This window comes from Penicillium odoratum (genome assembly GCF_028828045.1).
Source record: "Penicillium odoratum strain IBT 22623 chromosome Unknown utg000004l_segment0_segment0, whole genome shotgun sequence".
Taxonomy (NCBI): domain Eukaryota; kingdom Fungi; phylum Ascomycota; class Eurotiomycetes; order Eurotiales; family Aspergillaceae; genus Penicillium; species Penicillium odoratum.
In genome coordinates, this window is record NW_026643146.1 from 1,375,187 (window position 1) to 1,402,357 (window position 27,171).

Below are 27,171 nucleotides of genomic sequence, written 5' to 3' on the forward strand. Positions count from 1 at the left end.
TATCGATGATTTGTTGCAGTTCGGACATTGTTCTCGGTCTTTGAACTCTGATGCCTCTCAGTGCCAACGTGGTCAATTGTTGATTGCGGGCAAATGTGGCCAGTCTATCGACTTCCATGGTGTTCCACGCCCCAGCCGTGTGGCCACGGATTTTCATAGATACCAGATCATATTACCAGCCCATATTGTAATAGCATTTTGCCACGACCGAGCGGAAGTCTCAGGATCCTTCATTACAGCATAGCTACTTCAGCAGAGTGGCGTGAGGAAAGAACAGATTTATAATCCAAAGGCTCGGTGAAGAGGGTTGCCACTCTTGTGGCCTTGTTGATTTCGAAAGCCGAACATGTGCATAATTATATACTTTTAGACAAAACAAAATCCAAAAATAAAAAAATTCTGCGTAACCCCGTGGCCAGCGTTATTGGACTTGGTAGATCCTCCGGTGAATCTTTTCAGGGCGCGGGCCACCTTCTTGTTAAATGCAACTGCTGCATTGGTCCACCGAAACGCTGGAAACAATAGCAGGTAACCGCATGCGGCATGGTTTAGGAAATATAAGAGGAATTTTCAAAACTAATTAATTTGACTGGCTTGAATTGATATCCATTTATGATAGATCCTACAGAGTATAAACAGAACTGAGCTTTTTGTCATAGTTGCCCCTCACCCAGTCGTGGCATCATCCACTTAGTGATGTAAGAGCTGCCCCTCACTCCAGAACCACCGGGCTTCGTCATAGCTTTTCGGCTCGGGAATTCTCCTAAAGCTTCCCCGGGAATAACGTAGAATTATCGTGATAGTCTCCTGTACCCGATGTTAGTCTGGGAAAACATTCTCGAGGTCGCTCCGAGGCAAGTAATGAGGACCCGGTCGACGAGGATCAAACGAAGCTTATTGGATAAACGGGAGCTACCGAGGGGCAGACAAGCCTGGAAATACCGTGGTCCTCCTGCTTTGCCCGGTGTATGAAACCGGAAAGGGTTGCTGGGGAAAGACCCAACGGTAACAGTCGGGACATCAGTCATCTTGCCTCCGATGGATCTGGGGTGACTTGGTTAGCCCCGTCTTGTTGTTCGGTGTAGAAGGAGGGGTGAGCCGCTAGTTGCGTCAGTCCCCTTTACTACTTCTTGCTTTCATCTCCCAACTTTTTTTCCTTCTTTCTTCTCCTCTCTCCATCCAACTATCTATTTTCTTTACTTCACTAAAAGGTTCGTTTTCAATTACTGTTCCCTACAATACCCATTCCTCTCCCCCTCACCCCCTCCTTGATCACCCCACCATCCCACCGTCCCACTCCAAGCTAACAAACGCTCTAGTATTACATTAAACCGCAAATATGGTTGACACTCCCAAGGTACGCAATCCATTATCGCAATCGCTGACAACCACCATCGCATACATTCTTAGAACATGAACTTACCACTTCTTTCAGGTCGGTATCAACGGTTTCGGTCGTATTGGCCGCATTGTCCTGCGCAATGCGTAAGTGAACCCCGCGAAACTTCGAGTTTTACAGATTGTATTCTAACCAAATTCACAGCCTCAACTCTGGCAAGGTCCAGGTTGTCGCCGTCAACGACCCCTTCATTGAGCCTCACTACGCTGTACGTAGCCCGGACTTGTCTCCCTCGCTTACTCTCTGCCCCGCATTCCATTGCTAATACTGAATTACCTAGGCCTACATGCTGCGCTACGACAGCACCCACGGCCAGTTCAAGGGCACCATCGAGGTCGATGGCAAGAACGGCCTGATCGTCAACGGCGCTCCCATCCGTTTCTACTCTGAGCGTGACCCCTCCAACATTCCCTGGAAAGAGACCAACGCCAAGTACGTCGTCGAGTCCACCGGTGTCTTCACCAGCACTGAGGCTGCCTCCGCTCACTTGAAGGGTGGTGCCTCCAAGGTCATCATCTCTGCCCCCTCCGGTGACGCCCCCATGTTCGTTATGGGTGTCAACGAGAAGTCATACACCAAGGACATCAACGTCCTCTCAAACGCCTCTTGCACCACCAACTGCCTGGCTCCCCTTGCCAAGGTTATCGACGACAAGTTCGAGATTATTGAGGGTCTCATGACCACCATCCACTCCTACACCGCTACCCAGAAGACCGTTGACGGTCCCTCCGCTAAGGACTGGCGTGGTGGCCGCACTGCGGCCCAGAACATTATCCCCTCCTCCACCGGTGCCGCCAAGGCTGTCGGCAAGGTCATCCCCAAGCTTAACGGCAAGCTGACCGGCATGTCCATGCGTGTGCCTACCGCCAACGTCTCCGTTGTCGACCTGACCTGCCGCATCAAGAATGCTGCTTCCTACGACGAGATCAAGGCTGAGGTCAAGCGCGCCTCTGAGACTCCCGAGCTCAAGGGCATCCTCGGCTACACTGAGGATGATATTGTCAGCACTGATCTCATCGGTGATGACCACTCTAGCATCTTCGACGCCAAGGCCGGTATTTCTTTGAACGGCAACTTCGTCAAGCTCGTCTCTTGGTACGATAACGAGTGGGGTTACTCCCACCGTGTTGTTGACCTGATCAAGCACGTCGCCAGTGTGGATGCTGCCAACTAACTATTTACGGCACAACCTGAAGTCAGAAGCCTTCTCTGAGGCAGTGGCTATGTCGTGATTGAGCCTGCATCTGTGATGTGGCTTGGGCGTGGATAGATTGACATGTCCTGGAAGGAAAAAACTGACAAATAACGTCATTTTAATGAAATACATTTCTTTTATGTTCATGAATATTTCCACCAAGCATTCTGGATGGGCACTTCGTATCGAATCCTTGAATTCTGTAATCCAAATTCTACCAAGGTGGCTGAACGTTGCGTACATAGTAGTGGGTTGAACCTCGGATGGGTCTGTGCATAGTGTAACAGACTATCTACCCTATGTATCAACTAGATACATAGTAAGGGGTGTTTATATGTCATGAAGCACAAAATAAAAACCATGGGTGATGATTGTATGGCCTGAAATAGAAGAAGGATATGAGCTATCCCCTAGGCAGCTCAATGGGCTTTCTGCTCTCTTAAGGCTGGACATAGGCAAGGCCACAGCCAACAGCCGACTGCAGATATGTCAGGAGCATGGGTACGATTAATACGAATGTGAATAGAAATGGTTAATTTGGAATAGGATACTCGATGATAAACAATAGTCACCAAGAAGGAAATAACAATCTAATTCAGATCATAAATAGGCGATAATGCCAAGCAGTCCGCTTTCTACATCAAGAGGGCATGGACGGCGGTATAAAGGCGGTATAAAAGGCGGTGGATTCTATAATCTGGCAGTAATCACCACCGGCCTAAAAGGGATCCAACATGGACATCCATTAATCTCCCATCAACCCTGCGTTCCTGCCACATCACAGGTGGAAACACTTATACACAGTATAGTCACTAGATCCCTAAGTTTGCGAAAACCAATTCATTGGGTATTCTACTAACCTGGGGCTATAGCATCAACGCCAACCTCATCATCTTTGTCCTGTACTGGAATACAAAGAACGTTGTTATATGTGCTTAAGATTCCAACCCTGTCAACACTAAGAGATTAAGCGAACACAAGGTCTATCAGTTTTAAAACCATTTGAACTGCTTGTGCTTTTTACTGTTTGAAAGACATTATTAGGCTGGCAAGCGGCTGCGTTGAATCAAAGCCATTGAAGGCATTGATCGGACATCTTGTCATGAATTACTAGAGACACAAAACGGTTGATTGAGCTGAATGTTCAAATCGTTTGCTCATCAGATCTCGTGAATCATGGACGGTGATAAGGATACAGTCATGACAGACCCGCGCAAGGTTTCCACCTTGCCTTCTCACACTGCTTCCACGTTGTCGACTGTTTCTCTGAACCCCCATCAAAGAGCGGATTTAACTCTGACTCCTTCATTGATCCCCCAAACAGCTTCCAAGTCTCCATCATCTGCATCTGACCGTGCCTCACTACGAGACCAGGCGGCTTCAGGTAACACATCCTCCCCCGACCGGTTCATCAAACCGAGCCCCTCCGAGAGCAACTCGGCAGAGAACTCTCTTAATCGAGCTGACAGCTTGGTTGAACCTAACTCGGATTGGTCTGATAACGACATGGACACCAAAAGTGGCCTCCCCCTAGGGTCCTTAGCAACCGGCCTTTGTTATGATGTGCGAATGCGCTATCATTGTGAGATTCGGCCCATGTCAGACGTTCATCCGGAAGACCCTCGGCGCATCTACTACATTTACAAAGAGCTCTGTAACGCTGGTCTCGTTGATGACCCAGATTCAACTCAACCATTAGCTCCACAGACCTTGAAGCGCATCAATACTCGATATGCTACCGAGGGGGAAATTTCCACTATTCACACCGAAGCGCATTTTGCATTTGTGAAGAGTACCGCCGGTATGTCTTTAAGATGAATTTCTTAGATCTTGAGTACGAGGAAACTAAATTTAAAACAGGAATGTCTGATGATGATCTCGTGCTCCTCGAACAGCAACGAGACTCGATTTATTTCAATCAATTGACGTTTGAAACTTCGCTCCTATCAGTAGGCGGAGCAATTGAGACTTGTTTAGCAGTCGCTCAGCGTGATGTGAAGAATGCGATCGCCGTTATTCGTCCGCCTGGCCACCATGCAGAAGTTGACACAGCCATGGGATTCTGTCTATTCAACAACGTCTCAGTTGCGGCACGCGTCTGTCAACAGAAGCTAGGCGAAGCTTGCCGGAAGATTTTGATCCTTGACTGGTAAGGAGGTTGTGATTCTTGCTCCCGAGTGGCATTGCTGACCTATTCGTAATTCAGGGATGTTCATCATGGTATGCGAAAATAGCACATCCACCTGGAATATACATAAGCTTACAGGTCTCAAGGCAACGGAATCCAAAAAGCATTCTACGACGATCCTAATGTTCTCTACATCTCCATTCACGTTCACCAGAATGGTAGGTTCTATCCTGGTGGCAAAGAGGGTGACTGGGACCACTGCGGTGAAGGGCCTGGGACTGGAAAGTAAGTCTGCCAAAATCCTCCCCGAAACTTTTCAATAAACTCACTATACCCGTAGGAACGTGAATATTCCTTGGCCCAAGCAAGGTATGTGCGATGGTGATTACATGTTTGCTTTCCAGCAAGTTGTGATGCCCATTGGCTTCGAATTCGACCCGGATTTAGTCATCGGTAAGCTATACTTTCCCTGATATATGGATATTTTTTAACTCGATATAGTCTCTGCCGGATTCGACGCGGCCGCAGGAGATACACTCGGTGGTTGTTTTGTGTCCCCCGCTTGCTATGCTCAAATGACGCACATGCTCATGACTCTTGCAAACGGCAAAGTCGCAGTGTGCTTGGAGGTATGTCGTCATCCATGTTCCCAGCTAGCCTCGCAACTGACCTTAAATGACAATATAGGGCGGATACAATCTCCAGTCTATTTCCAAGTCGGCACTTGCAGTGACCAAGACCCTCATGGGTGATCCTCCGGACCGCCTGCATATCACTACGCCTTCTGATGAGGCGATTGCGACCGTTCGTCGTGTTATGAGCTTCCAAGCCCCGTACTGGCGCTGTATGTTCCCTAAACCAGTGGAAATACAAACCAATAATAAGGTCTGGACTTCACTAAATGGTATGCCCATCTCATCCCCGCTTTATAGTTTTGTAGCGCTTATCAATATGTAAGATTTTATTCGTCGGGGTGAGGCAGAGAAGCTGTACCAAAGTTGCAAGCTCACAGAGCTATACATCTATCGAACAAGCATCTCAAAATCATTTGAAAACCAAGTTCTGGCAAGGTAAGCAAATGGTTGTGAAAAGATGACAGTGACCTTTATCTTACGATTTCTAATTAGCCCGAACTACACCGAAGACGTTCCTCTTGTTGTCATTTTCCATGATCCGTAAGTACCTTGTGACTACCTGGGATTTACACGTCTAACCCCAACACTTTGGTATTCTTCTAGCTCCGAGCTCCTGGGAAATCCTCATCACGTTACAAATAAATTAGAGACCCATAATTGTTGGCTGGTAAGTTCGCCGTACTCGACAGAGAAGCTAAATTAAATTACTCACACTCCGAAGGCTGATATTCAACAAATTTACGTTGAATGGATGGTGAGCAAAGGCTATGCGGTTATTGATGTCAACATCCCTATGCACGTCACCCGAGATGAGGTAAGCCACATAGCGTTCTTTTCCTCTTGTGCTTCAGTTGGTGAACTTCAAGGCAATTTTATACTTACCGAACTTTTAGGCCACTGGCAGATACCAGGATGAGGATGGCGACCGACCCCACGCAACCGGGGAGCTGGCGGCTTACTTGTGGGACAATTACATTGAGTATGAGACTTTCGTCGAGGTTTGAAATTGAACACTAATAAATGTACAGGCCATACCAACGTCCTGATATCTTCTTCATTGGTGTCGGCACTGCCTTTTACGGCATTACATCCCTGCTGATCAACCGAGGTATGCTTGGAACAAGCCACGATAATAGAATGCGTTACTAACTAAGCAGACAATCTGTACCAAAAAGTGAACAGTGTCATCTCGTTCGTCTCGTCTCATCCCGTCCGTGCAGTTGCATCCCCCACGCAGACGTGGATGTCGAAATGGTACCGCGAGGTTAGATATCACTCTCCATATGGATTTCTTTCTCAAAGCTTACACACTATCCACAGAATTCGCTGGTCTTTGTTTCCCACAAACATGGAGTCTGGGATCGTACCCCGTCCAAACGTTACGGATCGCTCCGCAAGTCTCCCCAATCCACCCTCACCGAGATGCTCGGAGAGCACAAAGAAGAGGTCTTTGACTGGATCTCCAGTCGCGTCGAGGCTCACGCCGCAGAAGACAACGAGGACTTGGATATGCAGGATTAGACCATGTGATCCTTTTGAACTGCAAGCGGTTGTGGCGTTGCCTATTTCTGTTTCCTCTGTTTTTGTCCTGTCTTATTTCCCCGCAGATTTCAAAGGTTGTTACAGCATTTCATTAGCCCACTCATGGAAGGAGAGTAGTGGGACCTACCATTTAAGATGTTCACTCTCATTGGATTCCAATGACTCAAATCTGCCATCATCTAATCGACTCTGGATCCGGAGTTCGTATGGAAGATTCCCCGCAGCGTAGAATAAGCGTGGCGTGGTATCGCATGACATGATATGCTAGGTAGTCTGGTTTTCCCGAGGTTCTTTGCACAGGCCTTCTTTAGACTTTTTCGATGATCATATTTACCCGATACCTAGGCATGTATTCATAGTCATGAGATTCAAGATAGCATTCTATTTTGCTCCCGATTAGAAAGTCAATTATGAACACAAACTCTCCTCAAAACCCACAATACCGACAAGCCTCCCCCACTGCACATGTGGACAACATGACCGTGTGTATAGTGTCTATGCGTTGATTACCTTCAGTATGCGGCAAGTGAGACATAGCCAACCATAAGGTTCACAACCCCGCCTATATTTCTAAGAGGCGAGAAGGTTAGAAATTCGGGCGCTCATAGTTATTGGCCCTAGCTTCTGATCTGCATGTCGTCCCTGGGATGTAACTGTCTCAGGCCTTACCCCAGAATTGGGCGTGCCACGACACTCAGGGTCCATAAGAGGTCTGCTTAGCTCCACTCTTGGCACCATGAATCATTGTTATTGACCCGGGATGCTCGAATTCTCTAAGAATTTTCATCCAAGCGAGATATTTATACGAGAACCGGGTCAGGGCGCTCTGAGACAACAGATCTATGACCTCTCGCTACTCAATGTACTTTTCTTTTCACCACGGACACGATTGAATCCGGTGTCATCTTGACATCTGATGTGGGGCACTACAGCGCAACTCAGCATCGTTTTGTTGGTGATGTATGACCGGACTTGGCAGGCAACATGATCCTGTTTTCCTTTTGTCCAGCGCAGTGTCTCGGAACAGACAGCCGGGTTGATCGATGCCAGCTCGATGAGCCCTCAGTTGGGCAAACGAGGCTAATCATCGACGACTGACCAGAAAACAGAGTTTGATCGGGCTATTCATGTCTCGCTTGGTAGGCTTGAAGAAATGTATAAAGGCAGCCTTGATTGCCAGGTCTGGAATCAGTAGTTGCAATATTATCATCGAAATTCGAACAACAATTTGATACTACCTTCATCTCCCATCAATCTTTCAAATAACTTCAAAATGCATTTCTCAACTGCATTGATCGCCTCAGTAGCCGTATTGGCTCCCCTCGCTAACGCTGTCGGCAACGCTGTCGTTCAGAACAACTGTCCCTATCCCGTTTACCTATGGTCTGTCGGCAGCGCCATTGGTCCGGAGCAGACTATTGCTGCAGGCAAAAAATACACGGAGGTTCTGCGCCATGATCCTGTTTCCGGCGGTATTGCGATAAAGATCACCAAGACTGCGAATGGGCTGTATGACGGCAGCCCCCAAACCAACTTTGCGTACACCTTGGATGGTAGTCAGATTTGGTATGACCTGTCGGACGTGTACGGAGACGCATTCTCTGGCAAGGGCCTCGCCGTTGACCCTTCGGTTAAGACCTGCCCTGATATCTGTTGGCCACAAGGCGTCTCGCCCAGTGGCAGCCAGACGCATGATTGCACGTCCACTTCGAGCATTACTCTGACTCTGTGTGCCACCAAGTGCTAGATCAAGTTGTCGACCGAGATAATGGGCTGCTGCCTATTTATGGAGAGTGCTGCCTATGTTGCAAGACTGGTGGTGTTGGTGGCTGAGGTAGTGCCAGGAGACCGATGATCAGAGCACCGAGAGCAGTATAGTTTGCGGGGGAACGAGTAAGAGCCGCAAGCCATGAAACGTGGGGATTGGTTGTTTAAGCTATATTTTAGTATAATTAATCTGATATGAACACATATACATGCATATGGCTCTTTTGGTATGATAATTTTCCGAGTATATTGCTTTCTTTTCTAGGGCGTGGGCAGTCACCATCAACTACTTGAGTGCTTGATGATATGGAATGTTTATGTCCCATAATCCAAACAATCTACACTGCAATGGCCGAGGCAGTATGTACATTAACGGGCAACCACACCGCCCAAGGACCCATAATTATCGAATTGCGGGACCGAACTCCCCTCCGGTTGCCTTTGCAATAACACTCTCTGCTCTCGTCATCGTAAATTTTCTCTTTTCCTCTTTGATTATCAACAGCTAATGAAATAAGTGCTACAATCAGATTCACGAAGTGCATTGGCTTTGCTTTAACCCAGAAAGCCGATCACATTTCCAGACCTTTAACCCTTGATGCTCCAAAGGTCCTCTGCTGCAGTATCGTGGTTAAGATACAGAGGTCTGAGTTGCAATCCAACTGCGCGACCATATTTTCGAATTCCGGTGTCTATCAATTCTGTGTCGCCCCTTAATCCGCCTTCATTTTCTGTCTATCGCTGGACCCGCTCGTTTTCTCTTCCTTCACAGCACACCGTGTCCACCCGTCCTGCAAATATGTCTGAGATTGTGCGCTTCGAAAAAGATCTTCAAAAGCCAGAGTTAGATGACCGATCTTATCGGGTAATTCGTCTGCCAAATCAGCTAGAAGCGCTCTTGGTACATGACCCAGATACAGATAAGGCGAGCGCTGCCGTCAACATCAATGTTGGCAACTTCTCCGATGAAGATGATATGCCAGGAATGGCCCATGCCGTAGAGCATCTCTTATTTATGGGCACAGAGAAGGTATGTTGATAGACTTCCCAGGGGTTTTAAAGAAACCCTTATCAACTCTGCCAGTGCGGGGTGCGATGCTGACCATGGCGCTTTTATTTGGGTGTAGTACCCTGTCGAGAACGCATACAATCAATATCTCACTGCCCACTCCGGCTCCTCCAATGCCTACACCGCGGCCACCGAAACCAACTACTTCTTCGAGGTCTCCGCTACCGGCGATTCAAGTGAGCCAAAATCGACTGGACAGAACACTCCTGCCGACTCGGCCAATGGAACCAATGGGACAGTCGGTGAAGGTGTATCCGCTTCGAACCGGGATTTGAAGGACAAATCTCCCCTCTATGGGGCTTTGGATCGATTTGCCCAGTTCTTTATTGCCCCTCTCTTTCTTGAGTCGACATTAGATCGGGAGCTGCGGGCAGTGGATTCTGAAAACAAGAAGAACCTCCAGAGTGACCTTTGGCGCTTGATGCAGCTGAACAAATCTCTGTCAAATCCGAAGCATCCCTATCACCATTTCTCTACTGGTAACCTGCAAACCCTTAAAGAGGACCCGCAGAAACGCGGTTTGGAAGTCCGTAGCAAGTTCATTGAGTTCTACAAAAAACACTACTCGGCCAATCGCGCCAAGCTGGTCGTCCTGGGTAGGGAGAGCTTGGACACTTTGGAAGAATGGGTTTCAGAGCTTTTCAAAGATGTTAAGAATCAAGATCTGCTCCAGAACCGTTGGGATGATGTGCAGCCCTTCTCGGAGGCCGACATGTGTACTCAGGTTTTTGCGAAGCCCGTGATGGATTCACGGTCCATGGACATGTACTTCCCGTTCTTGGACGAGGAGAACATGAATGATACTCAGCCGAGTCGGTACATTAGCCACCTTATTGGCCACGAAGGCCCAGGAAGCATTCTTTCCTACCTGAAAGCCGAGGGTTTGGCCAATGGTCTCTCTGCAGGTGCCATGCCCATCTGCCCGGGCTCTGCTTTCTTTACCATCTCGGTTCGCCTGACCCCCAAGGGTCTGAAGCTGCACCAGGAGGTGGCAAAGACAATTTTCGAGTACATCGCCATGATCAAGGAGGGTGAGCCAGATGAAAAGATCTTCACGGAAATGAAGAACCTGGCAGAGGTGGATTTCCGATTTAAGCAGAAGACTCCTGCAAGCCGCTTCACCAGCCGACTAAGCAGTGTCATGCAGAAGCAATTGCCTCGCGAATGGCTTCTCAGTGGATCTCTCCTGCGGAAATTTGACTCGGACCTGATCAAGAAGGCCATGTCGTATCTTCGTGCTGATAACTTCCGACTTATCATTGTATCTCAAGAGTATCCCGGTGATTGGGACCAGAGGGAGAAGTGGTATGGTACTGAATACAAAGTGGAGAAGATTCCCGTGGACTTCCTGACTAGCCTCCAGAAGGCCCTGGAATCCACCAAGGAAACTCGCAACAAAAAGTTGCACATGCCTCACCCCAACCTTTTTGTACCAGATTCCGACTCTTTATCGGTGGAGAAAAAGGAAGTTGCAGAGCCAGCCAAGACACCTAAGCTGATTCGCAACGATGATCGTGTGCGTCTTTGGTACAAAAAAGACGACCGTTTTTGGGTTCCTAAAGGAACAATCTATGTTACTCTACGCAACCCGTTGGTGTGGGCGACGCCTGCGAACCTGATAAAAACCAAACTTTACTGTGAGCTGGTACAGGATTCTTTGGATGAATACTCATATGATGCGGAGCTTGCCGGCTTGGATTACCATCTGGCCGCAAACATCCTAGGCTTGGATATTTCTGTAGGTGGTTATAACGACAAAATGTCTGTTCTACTGGACAAGGTCCTGTTAACGATGCGCGATCTGGTTGTCAACGAAGACCGCTTTGACATCATCAAAGAGCGCCTGACTCGGGCCTTCCGTAACGCTGAGTACCAGCAACCCTACTACCAAGTTGGCGACTATACTCGTTACCTGCTGTCGGAGCGCAGCTGGCTCAATGAGCAATATATCGAAGAATTGGAGCACATCAAAGCTGAAGATATTACCAATTTCTTTCCCCAGCTCTTCGCGCAAACACACATCGAAGCTCTGGCTCACGGCAACCTATACAAGGAGGATGTGCTGCGTATGACAGATTCCGTTGACAAGATCCTCAAGGGCCGCGCTTTGCCACGATCACAGTGGTACTTGCGCCGCAACATGCTCATGACCCCGGGTAGCAACCTTGTCTACCCGCGGGAACTGAAGGACCCGGCCAATGTCAATCACTGTATCGAGTACTACCTATACATTGGTCTTTTCTCTGACGACATTTTGAGGTCGAAGCTGCAGCTCTTCTCTCAGCTGACGGATGAGCCGGCCTTCGACCAACTGCGCAGTAAGGAGCAGCTCGGATACGTGGTGTGGAGTGGTTCCCGTTACAACGCCACGACTATGGGCTACCGTGTGATCATCCAGAGTGAGCGCACTGCCCAGTACCTCGAATCCCGCATCGAGTCGTTCCTGGGCGCATTCGGCCCGACCCTTGAGAACATGTCGGACGAGGAGTTCGAAGGCCACAAGCGCAGTGTCATCAACAAGCGGCTAGAGAAGCTCAAGAACCTGGGCTCTGAGACTGGGCGTTACTGGTCTCACATTGGGTCCGAGTACTTCGATTTCCTGCAACATGAGAATGATGCTGCCAATGTGCGTAAGTTAAGTAAAGAGGATCTGATTGCTTTCTACCGCCAGTACATCGACCCTGAATCAACCACCCGTGCGAAGCTGGCTATCCACTTGAATGCACAGAGTGTATCTGCTGTCCCCGATGCCAGTCTGAGTGACAAGCGTACCCGTGTTATAGAGATGGTCAACAAACAATTGACTGAAGCTGGTTTCGCTGTCGCCGACGCCCGGCTGGCAACCGCATTCGAAGAACTCGACATGACTTTGGTCGACCATGCACAGGTCACCTACATTGTTAAGACCTTTTTGGTGACCGAGCTGAACCTGTCCCAGGAGCAACTCAGTTCGGTGATTGCGAAACTGGACCGTGACATTGGCATTGAACTGAAGCAGTTGGGCCTGGAGCCCGAGGTCAATGGCAAGACCAACGGCACCTCTGCTGCTAAGCAAGAGGCTACTGTCATAAGCGATGTGCCTGTTTTCAAGGCCAGCTTGCCTGTGAGCACTGGGCCTGTGCCTGTCTCAGACCTTAGTGAGTTTGAGGAGTTTGATGCGAAGCTGTGAGCTAGATTTTGGTGTTTGTTTGGGAGTATAGAACTTCAAATGGGTTGGGGAGTGTGGAGTCGAATGTGGAGGGGCAGGGATTTCCGATACAAATTTTCTGCTCATGGTAATGAATGAATCATGAAATAAGCATCTAAACCATCTACGTACAATTCATATATTTCATGTTGAACTGGTACCAGTAGGCGGTAAAAGTACACAACAGGGCCCAGGCGGTAAGGCTAATCCCGATAGGCGATAACAGATCGGCGCAACAACGTAGAGCTTCGCGCCCTTTCCAAACTCCGAAAGTACATTACTATTCCATCATGGCGAGCACGACAGCTACTGCGATTCAAAGCAGCCATCCGTGAGCAATGACTACTCTTCAATAAGCTCCAGGGGACTCATGATTGCTAACATTGGCCCCGTCTTGCAGTCCGATTCAACCCAAGGATTTCTCCGCTCAGCAACCCGCAACGATTCGGCTCTACCCCCTGTCAAACTACACGTTCGGAACCAAGGAAACACAGCCTGAAGAGGATCCATCAGTGCTGGCTCGCTTGAAGCGTCTAGAGGAACATTATGACGTACATGGGATGCGCCGGACCTGTGAGGGCATCCTCGTCTGCCATGAACACAACCATCCTCATGTGTTGATGCTGCAGATCGCCAATGCTTTCTTTAAGCTGTACGATGGTTCCAAAAATAGTCTAACGTCTAAGCTAGCCGCTAATTATCTTTCAGACCAGGTGATTATCTGCCACACGAGGACGAGGAGATCAATGGGTTCAAAAAGCGGTTGAATGAGCGCCTAGCTCCTGTGGGGTCACAGTTCTCCGGGGAAGGAGTTAACGAAGACTGGGAGATTGGTGATACGCTAGCTCAATGGTGGCGGCCAAACTTTGAGACTTTCATGTACCCGTTCCTGCCTGGCCATGTCACACGACCGAAGGAGTGCAAGAAGTTGTATTTCATTCAGCTCCCCAAGAAAAGTCAGTTGTACCTAGACCTTTCATTGATATTTCTTCCACTCACCATCCTTTTTTCTTTGCTACAGAGGTTCTGTCTGTCCCGAAGAACATGAAGCTGCTGGCGGTGCCTCTGTTCGAACTGTACGACAATACCGCTCGATATGGCCCTCAGCTATCGGCTATCCCGCATTTACTCTCGCGCTACAACTTTGAGTTTGTGGATGAAAACGATAATGTCGTGGCTGTAACCCCAGGTACTCCTCTCCCCGAGAATCAGGTCCCTCGCACTATCGTGCTTGCCGGGGGCGATGATGGTCAAGATACTGGCATGACGGATATTGGGGCAGATTCGGAGAAGGGCCCGAACGCCCAGTAGGACCAAAGCGATAGCCAAAGTTCAATCTAATATTTCAACCACGATCAACCAGGACTTGAAATATTTCACTGACGAATTTTTAACTTCTTCATGTGTTTTGGATGTGTTGGATGCGCCCACGGGCCTCACGGAGTTGCATACTGTTTCCGGTATAATGTGCATACTCAAGGCACCGTTGTATACCTATACCCCTCCTACGCTAATTGTTCTTGATACTTAATTCGTCTACGAGTCCCGTAGTCCTCATCCACTAAAATCACAACATGGCCCCGTGGTGATCACAGGTGCCCGGAAATTCCCCGAAATGGGAGAAAACCATGATGATCCTCCAAAACGCAGGAACAGTCAGGCAACCGGAGAATATTAAGTAGGAAAGATCCACTCCATTCAAGCAATTTTAGCATCAAACGCCTAAAAAAGGAACAAATGGATCTTAACCGCCACTGTACATAAAAAGAAATAGATCAACTAACAACAGAGACTGCAAGAGTACTAGTTCCCCACATGTATTGGGGGCGGGCCCATGCTGACTGGTTGCATTCTTGTGCATGAAGAACTACAGGAATGCCGATCCCGGTAAATCCGTCCCCCACATACCAACAGCGGCGATTATGTCCCCTGACGGGGGATGTGCCTGATTCGAACTGGATTTGATGGAGTCCGCAGGTTGTCCGTTGACCCCGCTCGAGACTTCGTATGCCGTATGGTCTCGTGGTTTTGAGTCGCATCTTTCTCGGAGCTATGTGTACGGATGGGGGCGGTTGGTTTCTGCATTCGGTATATAAACATCCCTAGGAACAGGCGAGAAGAGAATCAGGCTGCGCCTTGTGTTTTTTCTTCATTACGCCCGCTGAGTTCCAGTTCCCCTTGGTTTTTGGTCTTGTATACTCTTGGATACATGATGTTGTCTCTTGCACGCCTGTGGACTGTTGGTACAGCTGCAACGCTGGCCGTTGCTGCACCGGTTAACCTGTTCACCAATCGAGGTAACTAAGGAATAGAGTTCCTTGCGCAACATTGGCTAATGGCTGATCTTGTCATGTATAGCTGTTGATGATTCCACGTACAACTCTCTATATTTATTTGCCCAGTACTCTGCGGCTGCATACTGCTCGACCAATATCGATGCCGCCAGCACGGGAACCTCGATTAGTTGCTCGGCCGGTAACTGTCCTGAGGTACAGTCGGCGACGACCAAGACCTTGTACGAATTTGACCAGTAAGTGGAACCAGGAAATCCTCATAACCTCAGGAGATACTGATCATCTTTGAAGAACAAATGACTTTGGGGATACTGCTGGATTTCTTGCCGTGGATGAGACGAATAAACTAATTGTGCTGTCCTTCCGAGGGAGCTCAGATATCAGCAACTGGTTTGCCAATCTGGACTTCGTCTTCGACGATGACAGCGGGCTCTGCGATGGATGCAATGTGCACAGTGGCTTCTGGAAGGCCTGGTTGACTGTTTCGGATGAAGTCACATCCAAGCTCGAATCTGCACAGAGCACATACTCGGGGTATCAGCTCGTGGTAACGGGCCACAGTCTGGGTGGTGCACTTGCTGCTTTGGCAGGAACGGCACTTCGTAATTCTGGGTATTCACTGGACTTGGTAGGCTTATAGTCTTTCTTTAGGCGAGTTGCAACAAGACTAACCGTTTGTAGTACACCTATGGTCAACCGCGAGTGGGCAACGATGCCTTGGCTCAATACATGACCAGTCAAGGTAGTCTCTGGCGGACCACTCATACAGATGACATCGTTCCCCGTGTTCCTCCGGAAATTCTTGGCTTTGCTCATGCTAGTCCGGAGTATTGGATCACCAGCGGCGATGGTGTGACCGTGACTGATTCTGATATTGATGAAATCGTAGGTGTGAACTCAGATAGTGGAAATGCTGGAGAATCAGAAGAGAGTATATCGGCGCATTTGTGGTACTTTATGTCCATTTCTGGATGCGATTAGGTTCCATCAGAGACTCTTTTGTATATACGTGAACATACTACTATCGGCCCCACTGATCGGCCGAGTTGTGGCTGGTGATTGTGGCGGAATTGGCGCAAACACGTTTCAATTGACGGATTGAATGTTATTTTATTTTCTTCTCGTACCCACCTATTGACCAATATTCATATATATAGAATATCGGAGAGAAGTTTCACTTGTCGGACTTTCAAGGTTGGTCTTGGCTACACAACATTCGGGTTCCGTTTTCAGCTTCACCCTTACCACCTCCCACTATGCGCATCTGAGATGCTTGAACCTCAACGCAACCATGTTGTTCGCCCCTAGCGGACCCCAGAGTCCGCGCCGTCGCAATCGCATTAAAGCCATCTTCACCACCATCGGCATCGTCCTCGCATTATACTTCCTCTTCTTCGCCGGCCCCGAGTCGCCCACCAAATCCGTCAACAATGACCGACCGAGCTATGCGCAACGTCCCACCCCCAAGCCAAAACCCGACCCCATAGACGAGCAGGCTCGTCCCGCAATTCGAAAACGTAAGGATATGGTTGTGGCCAGTATGAAGAATGACGACACGGCCTGGCTGGCCGAGTTCTTCCCGGACTGGTCACGAAGTATCTACGTGGTAGACGATAAGAAAGCCCCGTTAACAGTGGCCAAGAACAAGGGGCGAGAGTCGATGGTATATTTGACGTGAGTGAGCCAGTGATCTACTGATCTGTCCGGAGAATACACATGCTGAATCAATCTAAATGGCCAGGTACATCATCGACAACTACGAGAACCTTCCTGACATCATGCTATTCATACACTCATTGCGCTACCAATGGCATAACGATGATCCATACTACGATGGAGTTCCAATGCTCCGCAATTTCCAGATCCCCTATCTGCAAAAAATGGGATATGTCAATCTGCGCTGCGTCTGGACACTTGGTTGTCCTGAGGAAATCCACCCTCTTACAGATACACACCGCGATGATGTCCATGCGGGTGAATACTTCCGGACGGGATTTATGGAACTATTCCCTGGGGAGCCTATTCCGCACGAGGTGGGCGTATCGTGCTGTGCACAGTTCGGTGTTACCCGCGATACAGTCCTCGCGAGGCCAAAGAGCGATTATGAGCGGTACCGGGTCTGGCTCGCGAATACGAGTCTAGGAGATGATTTGAGTGGTCGCATCATGGAGTACTCGTGGCACAGTATGTTTTTCTCTCGTTTATCCGCGCCTTCATTTGCTTACTAATTTTTCTTACAGTGATCTTTGGCCGGCCACCTGTTCATTGCCCTGCAGCTGGGGATTGTTATTGTAATGTCTTTGGGCTGTGCTACCTGAATTGTCCTAACGATGCTGTATGCGACAACCGCTACGTACTACCGCCATTTTCTTCACTACCAAAGGGTTGGCCTTTCCTTGGATGGAAGGGCCAGGAACAAGATCCGACTTACGGACTTCCTGAGTCATGAGTGGCCCATCAGTTGTGTAGGTCGTACAGCATGCGTGATCATTCAATACCAGTTCGAGACCGCAGTTGCAGCTGCAGATGTGGCATTATCTCCCGGCAGATTCCGCAAAATTGGCTTTTCATACCTAATGCCTTTCCAGAAACAAGTATCAAAACTAAAATCTGATGTACTTGCTCTGAGCAGTGCTGTTGCAGGATTATCGGCCTAAAATCTATCTGACTGACATGATGGACAAGGTATCTGGAGGTATTTTGGGTGTCGGAACATGATCTATTCGGAAATGGAAATGAAGTATATAGTCGATTAATTAAGCACCATGTCATCTATTTGAATATTAGCGAATTGGCAAAGTTGCTTCAAAAATTGCATTACTTTATCTTTGATTATCAGTCAACCCGCGAACCGAGGCAGTGGATCTCCCCGCATTCAGCATCGAACGCCTTTTCTCCTCTCACCTACCCTTTTCTCATTTTATTTGTCTGACATCAGCAAAAATGCTCATAATTGGCCTCACCGGCTCAATAGCTACGGGAAAATCCACTGTATCCTCAATCCTCTCAACATCCCCCTACAACCTTCCCATAATCGACGCCGACATCCTCGCCCGCAAGGTAGTCGAACCAGGTACAGCAGGCTACAAAGCCATAGTCAACTACTTCGGCCCTAACACACCAGACCTCCTTCTCGACGACCCCACAACAAATACCCCGAAAGGCCAGCCCCTCAACCGACCAGCTCTTGGCCGTCGCGTGTTTGGCTCCACAGAAGAACGCAAACGCGACCGCCATGTCTTAAACGGAATCATCCACCCCGCCGTCCGCTGGGAAATCTACAAAGCCCTGATCTACCACTACCTCCGCGGCCAATGGGCTGTCGTTCTTGATGTACCTCTTCTATTCGAAAGTGGCATGGATCTGATCTGTGGAACTGTGATTGTTGTCGGTGTTCACGACCCTACAATACAGATGGCGCGCCTACGTGCCCGTGATGCGCATCTTACGGCTGAGGATGCGGAGAATCGTGTGCGCAGTCAGGGCGATGTACGGGTGAAGGCGGCGCAAGCAGAGTTCCGGGGGACGGCGGGGGCGCGCGGGGTTGTCGTTTGGAATGATGCGGACAAGACAGAGCTGGAACAGGCTGTGAAGGAGGCTATGGCTAGTGTTGCGGCGTCGAGTCCGCGGTGGTGGGCGTGGGCGTTGCTTGTGGCGCCGCCGGTTGGGGTTGGGATTGCGGCGTGGAATTTGGTGCTGAATTTTGCGACGCAGAAGGGCTGGGAGAAGAAGAAGAATGAAGAGAAGGCCAAGTTATAGGCTCGAGGGACTTTGAGAGTTAATTGGGATTTCTGTTTTCCTCTTAGACCTGTTTTACATAACAATTCGAAGGCAGAGCAATGATGCACATGTGAGAATATAAATACTTATTAGACAACATTGAATTAAGTCACCATAAGGCATTGTGAAGTAGCTGAACCATCAAACCTTGAGATATCCTAAAAGTACTATTTGATCCATAAAAACAACATAAATTTTGCTGTCGAACACATGCAGGGAATCTGAAATATATATAAACTTTGATCCACAGAAAATCACACATGCTGCCGAATTAAGCGCATAGAATGTAAAATAGGCTCAGATATATATACAGTCAACGTCCAGCTTTTTCACACGCACATTTGGCACAATTTCAGTCATGGCACCCTATTTGCTTGGAAGGACGCTCTTTAGGTCAAACGATCAAGTGATATGGGTCAATTGATGATATGTATGCAAAGTTATCTAAACAAAAAAGGGGAAAACCGGGAACGACACATTGGTTACCAATAAATGCGGAATAGGGTTAAGATATTCCTTGAATTCGAGAACTCGGAAATCTTTCAGTCGCACCATGATAACCTTGCAGAATGAAATATGTCAGAGAATGTCAAATCTGGATGTTGGAAAGATTCTTACATAGTCATTATAATAGCCAGACGGCGAGTTGTTAGCACCCCAGCGGAAAGTTCCCCAATTTCCGTAGCTCTCAACGATCGAGAGATCAGGATCAACGAATTTGTCTCGCTCAAAATCCTTGTTCTATCATTGACGTTAGTACTCATAACTGAAGACAAGACCTCCCAGGTAAGGGCCTTACTTGATTCCATTCGACTTTCGTCTCATCCACCCACTCGATCATAGTAGCTTCGAGGTTGCGATCACCACCATGCGTCAAACCTGGAGGCATGAATGGCATAGCGAATCGAAACTCGGGATCAAAAAGAATCTTTGTCTTGGCCTTCTCTTCCAATTCTTGTTGATTGTCAGGAGATGGGCGCAGATACCAGGAGAAGAGTCTCTTCTTGGTCTCAGACACCTCTGAGTCCTCCGTGGGTGGGTTAGGGAACGGCACGTCGACGTATTCTGGAGGCGATGCTGGACTGTTGTTGAAGGCAAAGGGAGGGAGATGAATCCCCGCCGCTTCATAGTAGGCGACAGGGTCGCTCCATGTTTTCAGGGTTGAGATTTTGCCGTCCATAATTTCAATGAGCTCTATATGCGCACATTTGAACTCGCGTTGAACATGATCCCCCCACGTGACAGTAGCTGTGGTTGTTGACTCAACCCAGAAGCGGCTGGCATTCAGAGTTGGATAGTGTTGTATTTGGGAGCGTGACCAATTTCGCATTGTTCGACGCAGCCATTGAACGAGAACTGGTCTTCGAGGTCGTGGGAAGATTTGAGGCATTCCAGGTGGTGCGTATGGGAACTCCCATGTACAGTTGGAGCTGAAGATCCGAGACACATGATCATCACTCTCCCAAAATGGAGTATCGAGATAGTCGTTGACAACTTTTTGATTCTTAGACCGAATAGTTTCTTCCGCCATTTTGTATATCTCCAGAACGTGATTCAGATGAAACATCCATGATATCAGGTCTGTCGAGCTATACTTAAATAGACAGTCAGAACGTCAAGTGATCTAACTGACCGTGCCGGTCATTGTACTACTTATCGGATGATTTGGATATCAAATCGTACTCGGATCTCGCTCGCAATACCTCTTATCTCTGTCCACTCTTCCGATTGGTTGCAAAATGCGGAGTATTGTCCGACGGCGTCGGTTATGAAAGTGAAAGGATCCACGCTAACCATTCTGAGCTTGGTATAGCTTATTGACCCTGTCCGGGAAGTGGAGATAAAACTAATCAGATTCCCTTGTAGTTCTATGGGGAGGCTTCTCACTATGACCATGTTCCTATATTGTTATGATAAAGCTGGACTCTGCGGCTCTGTCTTGGGAAATAGGATTCAATTCGCTTTTTGCCTTAAAATATATAGTATAACTCGGGATAAGCTACATCGAAAACCCACGTATATCAACATTGCCGAGGAAAGAATCTCGTAGATTCGGCTCTTCGGCTCAAGTCGTTATCATTATCACCTGAGATTTTTATTGGATCGTTGACCGGTTAGGTACCCGGTCATTGACAGCCGGTTGAACTATTGGGATTTTACTCTTAGATATACAGTTTTAGTGCAAGAATGGTCCTAATGTCTCAGATTTCGGTTATCATGCCCGCAATTTGGGAATTTCAGTGCAGTCAGGCCGATAATGATTGGGGTTTTGGACATTATAGTTCACTTATACCACATGTGCATGCTTAATCTGCATATGTAGGTAGGATATACCTATATAATAGTAGCCATTGCCCGTCAATGCCCACATACAACTTTTTCTCTTCTTTCTACTTTTCTACCCTCAAGATTATTATCTTTTTACTTGATGGATAATCAGCATACCAATCAGGTGCATATGCAACCTGACTCCACTGTCGACGATCTAATGGACTCCACAAAGGCGACAGCTGACAGCGGTGCGGCTATCTTTCTGAGCCCTGTGCCTAGCGATAATCCCGCAGACTCTTTGAACTGGAGCACGCGACGAAAATGGTGCATCATGATATTACTTGGCTTTGCGACGGGTGCAGCACTGTCCGTGGAAAACTTCCTTACCAATCTGACCCCAGAACTATACCGCAAATTCCCTGACGAGCCGAAATCGGCTATTCATCGGCTACTCAATGTGATTGTTCCCATGGTCGGTCCTGGGGCCCTGATATTTGTACCTCTGGGAGTCGTCTATGGCAGAAGGCTATCGCTACTACTTTCACTGCTCGTTCTATTAGCCTCAACATTGTGGGCTGGACTCACGACTTCGTTCGGCTCGCTCTATGCCGCTCGTATCATCCAGGGACTTGCCTGTGGTCCGACAGACGCATTGTTTCTGACTGTTATTCAAGACTGTACCTTTATCCACGAGCGTGGTGGAATGCTAGGTGCTGTCGTGATGCTTCAATTGGCCTTACAGGCTGGACTGTCCATTATAGTGACCTACGTGTCCATCCATGTCAGTTTCAAGTGGACTTTTATCCTGTATGCTTGCATCATCGCGGTTTGTATAGTTTGGATGTTTTTCTTTATGCCTGAAACCAGCCGAAGCAAATTTGAGCAGGAAAGCCTGACCCCAATCACGATATCCGAGTTCCAGCAATCCCGACAACTTATGCGTAAAATGACATGGAAAGAGTCTCTCGCTGTTTGGTCAGGTCACTCTCAGCGGGCCAATGAGACTTTCTTACACATCTTCCAACAGATTTTGCTGGCTCTAACCTCCACAGTCTACTGGTGGTGTATTCTGATGACAACAATTACCACGGGGTATGTTCTCTCCCTGCCCTCGGCTCTGCAAGAATACTGATCGAGCCATCGTGAATTGCAAGAGCATACATTGGCTACTGCAATTTTTTCGCCACCATACTTACTAGTGCTCCCTACTCCTGGCCTAGCGCCAATGTGGCTTTGATCAATTTGTCGGTTTTTCCAGCCGCATTCTGTATGTCCTTACTATATGCTCCTTGCATAATCCTCGTCCCTTCAGTCTATTTCCAACTGTTAATCCGATGAATACCTTGTCTAATTCATTTTAGTGAACTGGCTTATTACCGGTTGGGCATCTGACAAGCTTGTCCTGCGGTTTGTTCGCGGCAATACCGAGGCAATTCTTCCAGAATACCGCCTAATCCCACTTGTCTTCCCTGTGATATGCGCAATTATCGGTCACATCGCCTTTGGCTGTCTAGCGCAACACTACTTGGTCACCAACCCAGGGGGACCACAGGTGCATTGGTTTGCCTTAGTAGTAATCAGCTGCTTACAGTATATTGGGTTTGGCGGGGTGCTCGAGGTCGTCCTCACGTTCTTGGGTGCCACTGCTGATCCCAATCAGTCGCTCGCCATTATGACCGCTGTTACGGTTATCCGTGATATTGCAGCATTTGGGATTAGTTACGGGACTTACGACTTTTCTGTCAAGGTGGGATATGCGGCGAGCTTTGGAATCTATGCCATGTTAATAGGAGTTATCGCTTTTGGGGCAATTCCAATCTTTCTGTTCGGAGTGAGGCCTAGAGTCTCAGCCTCCTGAATTGAAATTATACAGTTGATGTACATACTCACAGCTCGAAATTCCAATTTGGTAATCTTGAGAGTGACCGTTCGAAGGAACACCCGTGGACTTCGAGCTGAAGCTTGGCACGTTTACAGCGTGGAATAAGTAGGACTGCCATTAATGATCTGGTTTGATTGACATAAGAGATTAAAGGATGCTTTACAGAGAAAGAAACGGCTATTACCGCTCTCAATCTTCAGGTTTGAGGTGACAGTTATGGGTACAAGATCTCTCCACCAATCCCCAGTCAACGTATACCATGTCTGTTTAAGGACGGCTGGAGGAAAGTTCTATCTGGATCTTAGAGTTCGTCGCGATTGATGGGTTTGCCATAGACATAAGCCAAGACGATACGGATAATGTATCCGCCAGGTGTATGTCCTTTATCACCTTGTATGCTTTCCTAGTAGACGAAAATTTCCTCTGATTTCAAGTAACTGGTCGAAATATCTAGGATTGGACACGAGGAATTGATGGATTCATGTGAGGGTAAGGAGACTAGACTAGAAGAAGAAACAGAACCTAACAAAATTGCTAAGAAAAATTCAGCGAAGAAGTTATCCATCAGCAAACATGTTTAGTAACCTCACTGTCTTCAATCTGCATGATTTCACGAGTTGATATTAAATTATGCATCTTATATGGTACCCAGATGCCTGTCAGGCATAAGAGATATTTCCATGGGATCGGACTCCCTGACCTGGTATAGCTTTGCGAATGGATTAACATCTCACTTTATACTAGATCGGCACCGAATGATTGCACTTTCAGCCTCGTAGATATATCGAAAGATTTCCTTTTACTTTTATGGAGATAAAAATCAATGGATATTTCGATTTCGACTCTACTGAGAGTCTGCTGGGGTAAATTCACCAACGGCTTTCATGCCCAAACGCCTTGACTATGCTAAGGAAACGCCAATGCCGAACGCCAAGGATGCTGAGTTTTGATAAGAATGAGAGAAAACCTCTGACCAGACGTGCTTATTGGCCGCTCTTGCGCTTCTTCTTCTTTTGTGTTGGTGCTCCCCATACCGGGGCCCGACCACCAGCGCCTGATATACTGCTGATCTGAGACAGCTTAGGTTTAGCTTCCTGGCCCACATCGACTTTGGCAACGGGGGGAGGAGTCTGAAAGAGTATTAGCATCAACACAAACAAATAAAGTGGAATGGTACTGACCGGCTCCTTGCGCTTGAAGTTTCCGAACGACCTCCTACCTCCAAAGGATAGGCCATCGTCGGCGTCTAGCGATTCGGTCGCCATGACATAGGACTGGGGCTGAGGAGGAGTCGCGGCGGGCATATCCAACACCCATTGAGTTTCGCCTACTTCGGCAGCCTTCCGTGCCATAACTTCTTGTCGTTTCTGCTCTTCGGCGGCAAGTGCGGCGGCGATAGCATCAAGATCGGATTGTGGGGTCGAAGAGCTGTTGGGATCGGTTGACTGGCGTTGGCGCTTGGGGCTATATGTCTCGTCTTCAGGTGAAGGGGACTTGATGTTGTCTGGTGTTGCACGTGCTTTCGATGCTGCAGCCCGTTGCATGAACTGAATGGACATTAGCTACGTTGTATAACTCGAACAGTGAAGATCCATACTTTCATGCCAAGTAAACGGGACGACATGTTGCTCTTATCTTGCTTCGCGGCTGTACCAGGAGAGGCTGGCATGATGGGCAACAATTTAACAGCAACAAATGCTGTAATGGCGAGCTTGTAAAAAGTGAGAAGTTGAAGTTGAGTTGTCAATCGCAAAATAAAATGTGGTGGCAGAAAACCACAAGCTCCAGTCTCAATGAGAGATTACGGTATATGGCAGGCGGTGAGACTCCACCAACCACACCTCGCGGATTACACTATTCAGTTTGCAACCTCCGACTTCGAGCAATCCCGTCCTTGTCCACTCCCACTCCACTCCGTCCTCAGGACTCAATCTGCCCAGCATGATGTCCTGCAGCCGCCGTCTCACATCTCTGGTGTCGTCAATCCCGCGCTTCGCCGCCCGCACTTATTCTTCGACTGTGCCCCGTCTGCACGAGAACCGCATGCAACCCAATGACCCCTCTCCGCCAGCTCCTAAGCCCAATGTCTCTGCGACCAATGCCCCCGAGACCCAGTCTGCGCCCATTGTCGAACTGGTTGAAATGCGTGCCTACGACTTCAGAGAGCTCCCCGCTGTTGGCGAGCAGATCCGCAGTGTTCAGGCCCCGAACCGACCTACCACCTGGGCGGCCAGCCAGCAGCCCCGCGAGAAGGCCATGACTGGACCTCGTTTTGAGCAGACTATTATGGAGACTCAGGTATGTTCACCTGCTGCCGCTTAGAATTGGAGCAATTGGCTCGATTTCCTGCAAGCAGTCTTCAAGAACCAGAAGCTGACCAATGACCACTAGCCCCGGCCCCTTGCTGCCATTGAGCTCATTCACAAGCAACCCGTGCGGTGGACCAAGTCCAAGGTTGTCAGCTGTGACGGTGGTGGTGGTCCCCTTGGTCACCCCAAGGTTTTCATCAATACCGACAAGCCCGAGATCGCGACTTGCGGATACTGCGGTCTTCCCTTCGTATGTTACTCTCGGTTATTCACAGCCACCGTTGAGCCTTTACTAACATATGAATCTCAGGCCCAAGAAAAGCACAAGGCTTACCTCAAGTCTTTGCCCGCCACCAGCTACCCCCTCGAGCCCACCGGCGACGTGGCTGAGGTGAACGAGACCCAGCGCGTTTCTCCCGCCACTGGCGGTTTGGAGCAGCGGTAGACGACTAGCATCCGATTCCTTTTGTCGGCGTTGATTACTTCTTGTTGCGCTTGTGTTACACTATACTAGTTCATTTTTTTCTTTTGGGCCTAAGGCCGTGTACAGAAATATAGATCAAATGGATCTGCCGTTCGCCCCAATGCGAGCTCTAGATATTGGTCATGGGCCGAATTATGCCTCAGCAATCCTACGGATTAGAGATGGATTGCGTCTATATTCGCAACAGGTCATGAATACTTGATGTGACAGGACAAAATGTATCTTCAACTTAAAATTTCGACTTTGATATGCTCTCATGCACCACAGAATCACATCTTCTGACCCTGAATAGTCGCGACGACCTTGCGCGCATGACGGCTCGTGCGGAATTCCAGGTACCAAATTCCCTGCCAGGTTCCGGTCGCCAGACGGCCATCAGTAATAGGAATATTCACAGAGGCGCCGATGAGAGCAGATTTAATATGAGCCTGGAAAAACACATTCGTTAGCAAATGTACACATGTCCCTTCATACGCCATATTATATCAAGTTCATAGCGGGGTCAAAAAAGAAGTATACGAAATTGATACACACCGGCATATCATCCTCGCCCTCGGCAGAATGCCGATAAAGTTCCCCCTTCCGATCATACGGAGCAATGCGATCAAGGGCATCACTCATATCAGCCCGGACATCAGCGTCCCAGTTCTCATTCAGCGAAAGAGCACAGCTCGTGTGCTGCACAAACAAGTTCAGCATGCCGATCTTGTAGTCGCGGATTTCGGGGAGTTCGGATAAGACATGGTCGGTGATTAGATAGGAGCCGCGTTTGCTTGGGGGCAAGGGGAAGGTTTTTTGCGACCAGGACATGTTGGGCTGTATTTCAGTTGTGTAGGTGGAGAGGTTTGAGCTTGAGGGCGGGGAGCTGAATAATGGCTTTCGGTGGGGAGCTCTGATGTCACTTTCGTGCACAATCCAGACAATATTGAAAGGATGGGTTATACCAATTAATGAGTGGCTGGTTCTAATTTTCACGGAGAGTTCAATTAATATGTTAACTGTGTAAGAAAGTAATCATCCTCCAATCATAACAAGGCAGAAGCAACTTTATTTACAGCTAAAAAAACCAACATCCCAACAGAATCGCTAAAAGTCCGAATAAAAGAGTGAAAATAATAGTTGTTCACATCGTTGTCCGGCCCGAGATAGGTCGTGAGACTATGAGGTTCTCTTGGCGCCAATAGGCCCCAAGCGGGGAAGATGGAAGATGACTACAATATGTAGGCTGA

General features: G+C 48.3%; 12 protein-coding genes across 12 annotated transcripts; 9 read left to right on the forward strand and 3 right to left on the reverse strand.

Moving 5' to 3' along the window:
- Positions 1–1,339: 1,339 nt before the first annotated feature.
- gpdA (glyceraldehyde 3-phosphate dehydrogenase GpdA) lies at positions 1,340–2,573 on the forward strand (the record flags this gene model as incomplete). The annotated part of the gene is made up of 4 exons (XM_057138707.1): positions 1,340–1,357; positions 1,436–1,485; positions 1,544–1,607; positions 1,680–2,573. The coding sequence occupies 4 exons, from the start codon at positions 1,340–1,342 to the stop codon at positions 2,571–2,573; spliced, it is 1,026 nt and encodes a 341-aa protein (XP_056996914.1).
- Positions 2,574–3,770: 1,197 nt separating this feature from the next.
- hdaA (histone deacetylase hdaA) lies at positions 3,771–6,878 on the forward strand (the record flags this gene model as incomplete). Its single annotated transcript, XM_057138708.1, has 15 exons — positions 3,771–4,395; positions 4,455–4,743; positions 4,801–4,814; positions 4,869–5,007; positions 5,063–5,175; positions 5,224–5,351; positions 5,410–5,626; positions 5,681–5,792; positions 5,850–5,897; positions 5,961–6,024; positions 6,079–6,171; positions 6,251–6,336; positions 6,386–6,465; positions 6,515–6,621; positions 6,678–6,878. The coding sequence occupies 15 exons, from the start codon at positions 3,771–3,773 to the stop codon at positions 6,876–6,878; spliced, it is 2,316 nt and encodes a 771-aa protein (XP_056996915.1).
- Positions 6,879–8,172: 1,294 nt separating this feature from the next.
- On the forward strand, positions 8,173–8,646 carry N7520_004775 (putative BYS1 domain protein; the record flags this gene model as incomplete). Its single annotated transcript, XM_057138709.1, has 1 exon — positions 8,173–8,646. One exon carries the CDS (start codon positions 8,173–8,175, stop codon positions 8,644–8,646), a length of 474 nt encoding a protein of 157 aa, XP_056996916.1.
- Positions 8,647–9,465: 819 nt separating this feature from the next.
- On the forward strand, positions 9,466–12,904 carry N7520_004776 (uncharacterized protein; the record flags this gene model as incomplete). The annotated part of the gene is made up of 2 exons (XM_057138710.1): positions 9,466–9,696; positions 9,794–12,904. 2 exons carry the CDS (start codon positions 9,466–9,468, stop codon positions 12,902–12,904), a joined length of 3,342 nt encoding a protein of 1,113 aa, XP_056996917.1.
- A 308-nt stretch (positions 12,905–13,212) lies between these two features.
- N7520_004777 (cleavage and polyadenylation specificity factor subunit 5) lies at positions 13,213–14,233 on the forward strand (the record flags this gene model as incomplete). The annotated part of the gene is made up of 4 exons (XM_057138711.1): positions 13,213–13,253; positions 13,323–13,574; positions 13,631–13,878; positions 13,944–14,233. The coding sequence occupies 4 exons, from the start codon at positions 13,213–13,215 to the stop codon at positions 14,231–14,233; spliced, it is 831 nt and encodes a 276-aa protein (XP_056996918.1).
- Positions 14,234–15,131: 898 nt separating this feature from the next.
- Positions 15,132–17,665, forward strand: N7520_004778 (Lipase class 3; the record flags this gene model as incomplete). Its single annotated transcript, XM_057138712.1, has 7 exons — positions 15,132–15,219; positions 15,281–15,452; positions 15,508–15,844; positions 15,898–16,166; positions 16,450–16,890; positions 16,958–17,400; positions 17,457–17,665. 7 exons carry the CDS (start codon positions 15,132–15,134, stop codon positions 17,663–17,665), a joined length of 1,959 nt encoding a protein of 652 aa, XP_056996919.1.
- A 494-nt stretch (positions 17,666–18,159) lies between these two features.
- N7520_004779 (putative dephospho-CoA kinase) lies at positions 18,160–18,975 on the forward strand (the record flags this gene model as incomplete). The annotated part of the gene is made up of 1 exon (XM_057138713.1): positions 18,160–18,975. One exon carries the CDS (start codon positions 18,160–18,162, stop codon positions 18,973–18,975), a length of 816 nt encoding a protein of 271 aa, XP_056996920.1.
- Positions 18,976–19,575: 600 nt separating this feature from the next.
- Positions 19,576–20,527, reverse strand: N7520_004780 (uncharacterized protein; the record flags this gene model as incomplete). The annotated part of the gene is made up of 2 exons (XM_057138714.1): positions 19,576–19,737; positions 19,796–20,527. 2 exons carry the CDS (start codon positions 20,525–20,527, stop codon positions 19,576–19,578), a joined length of 894 nt encoding a protein of 297 aa, XP_056996921.1.
- Positions 20,528–21,454: 927 nt separating this feature from the next.
- Positions 21,455–23,125, forward strand: N7520_004781 (uncharacterized protein; the record flags this gene model as incomplete). Its single annotated transcript, XM_057138715.1, has 3 exons — positions 21,455–22,359; positions 22,488–22,534; positions 22,629–23,125. 3 exons carry the CDS (start codon positions 21,455–21,457, stop codon positions 23,123–23,125), a joined length of 1,449 nt encoding a protein of 482 aa, XP_056996922.1.
- Positions 23,126–24,132: 1,007 nt separating this feature from the next.
- Positions 24,133–24,818, reverse strand: N7520_004782 (uncharacterized protein; the record flags this gene model as incomplete). Its single annotated transcript, XM_057138716.1, has 3 exons — positions 24,133–24,279; positions 24,331–24,696; positions 24,747–24,818. The coding sequence occupies 3 exons, from the start codon at positions 24,816–24,818 to the stop codon at positions 24,133–24,135; spliced, it is 585 nt and encodes a 194-aa protein (XP_056996923.1).
- A 272-nt stretch (positions 24,819–25,090) lies between these two features.
- N7520_004783 (zinc-finger domain-containing protein) lies at positions 25,091–25,903 on the forward strand (the record flags this gene model as incomplete). The annotated part of the gene is made up of 3 exons (XM_057138717.1): positions 25,091–25,447; positions 25,541–25,708; positions 25,769–25,903. The coding sequence occupies 3 exons, from the start codon at positions 25,091–25,093 to the stop codon at positions 25,901–25,903; spliced, it is 660 nt and encodes a 219-aa protein (XP_056996924.1).
- Positions 25,904–26,211: 308 nt separating this feature from the next.
- Positions 26,212–26,752, reverse strand: N7520_004784 (YjbQ family protein; the record flags this gene model as incomplete). The annotated part of the gene is made up of 2 exons (XM_057138718.1): positions 26,212–26,370; positions 26,477–26,752. The coding sequence occupies 2 exons, from the start codon at positions 26,750–26,752 to the stop codon at positions 26,212–26,214; spliced, it is 435 nt and encodes a 144-aa protein (XP_056996925.1).
- Between the last annotated feature and the right edge of the window lie 419 nt (positions 26,753–27,171).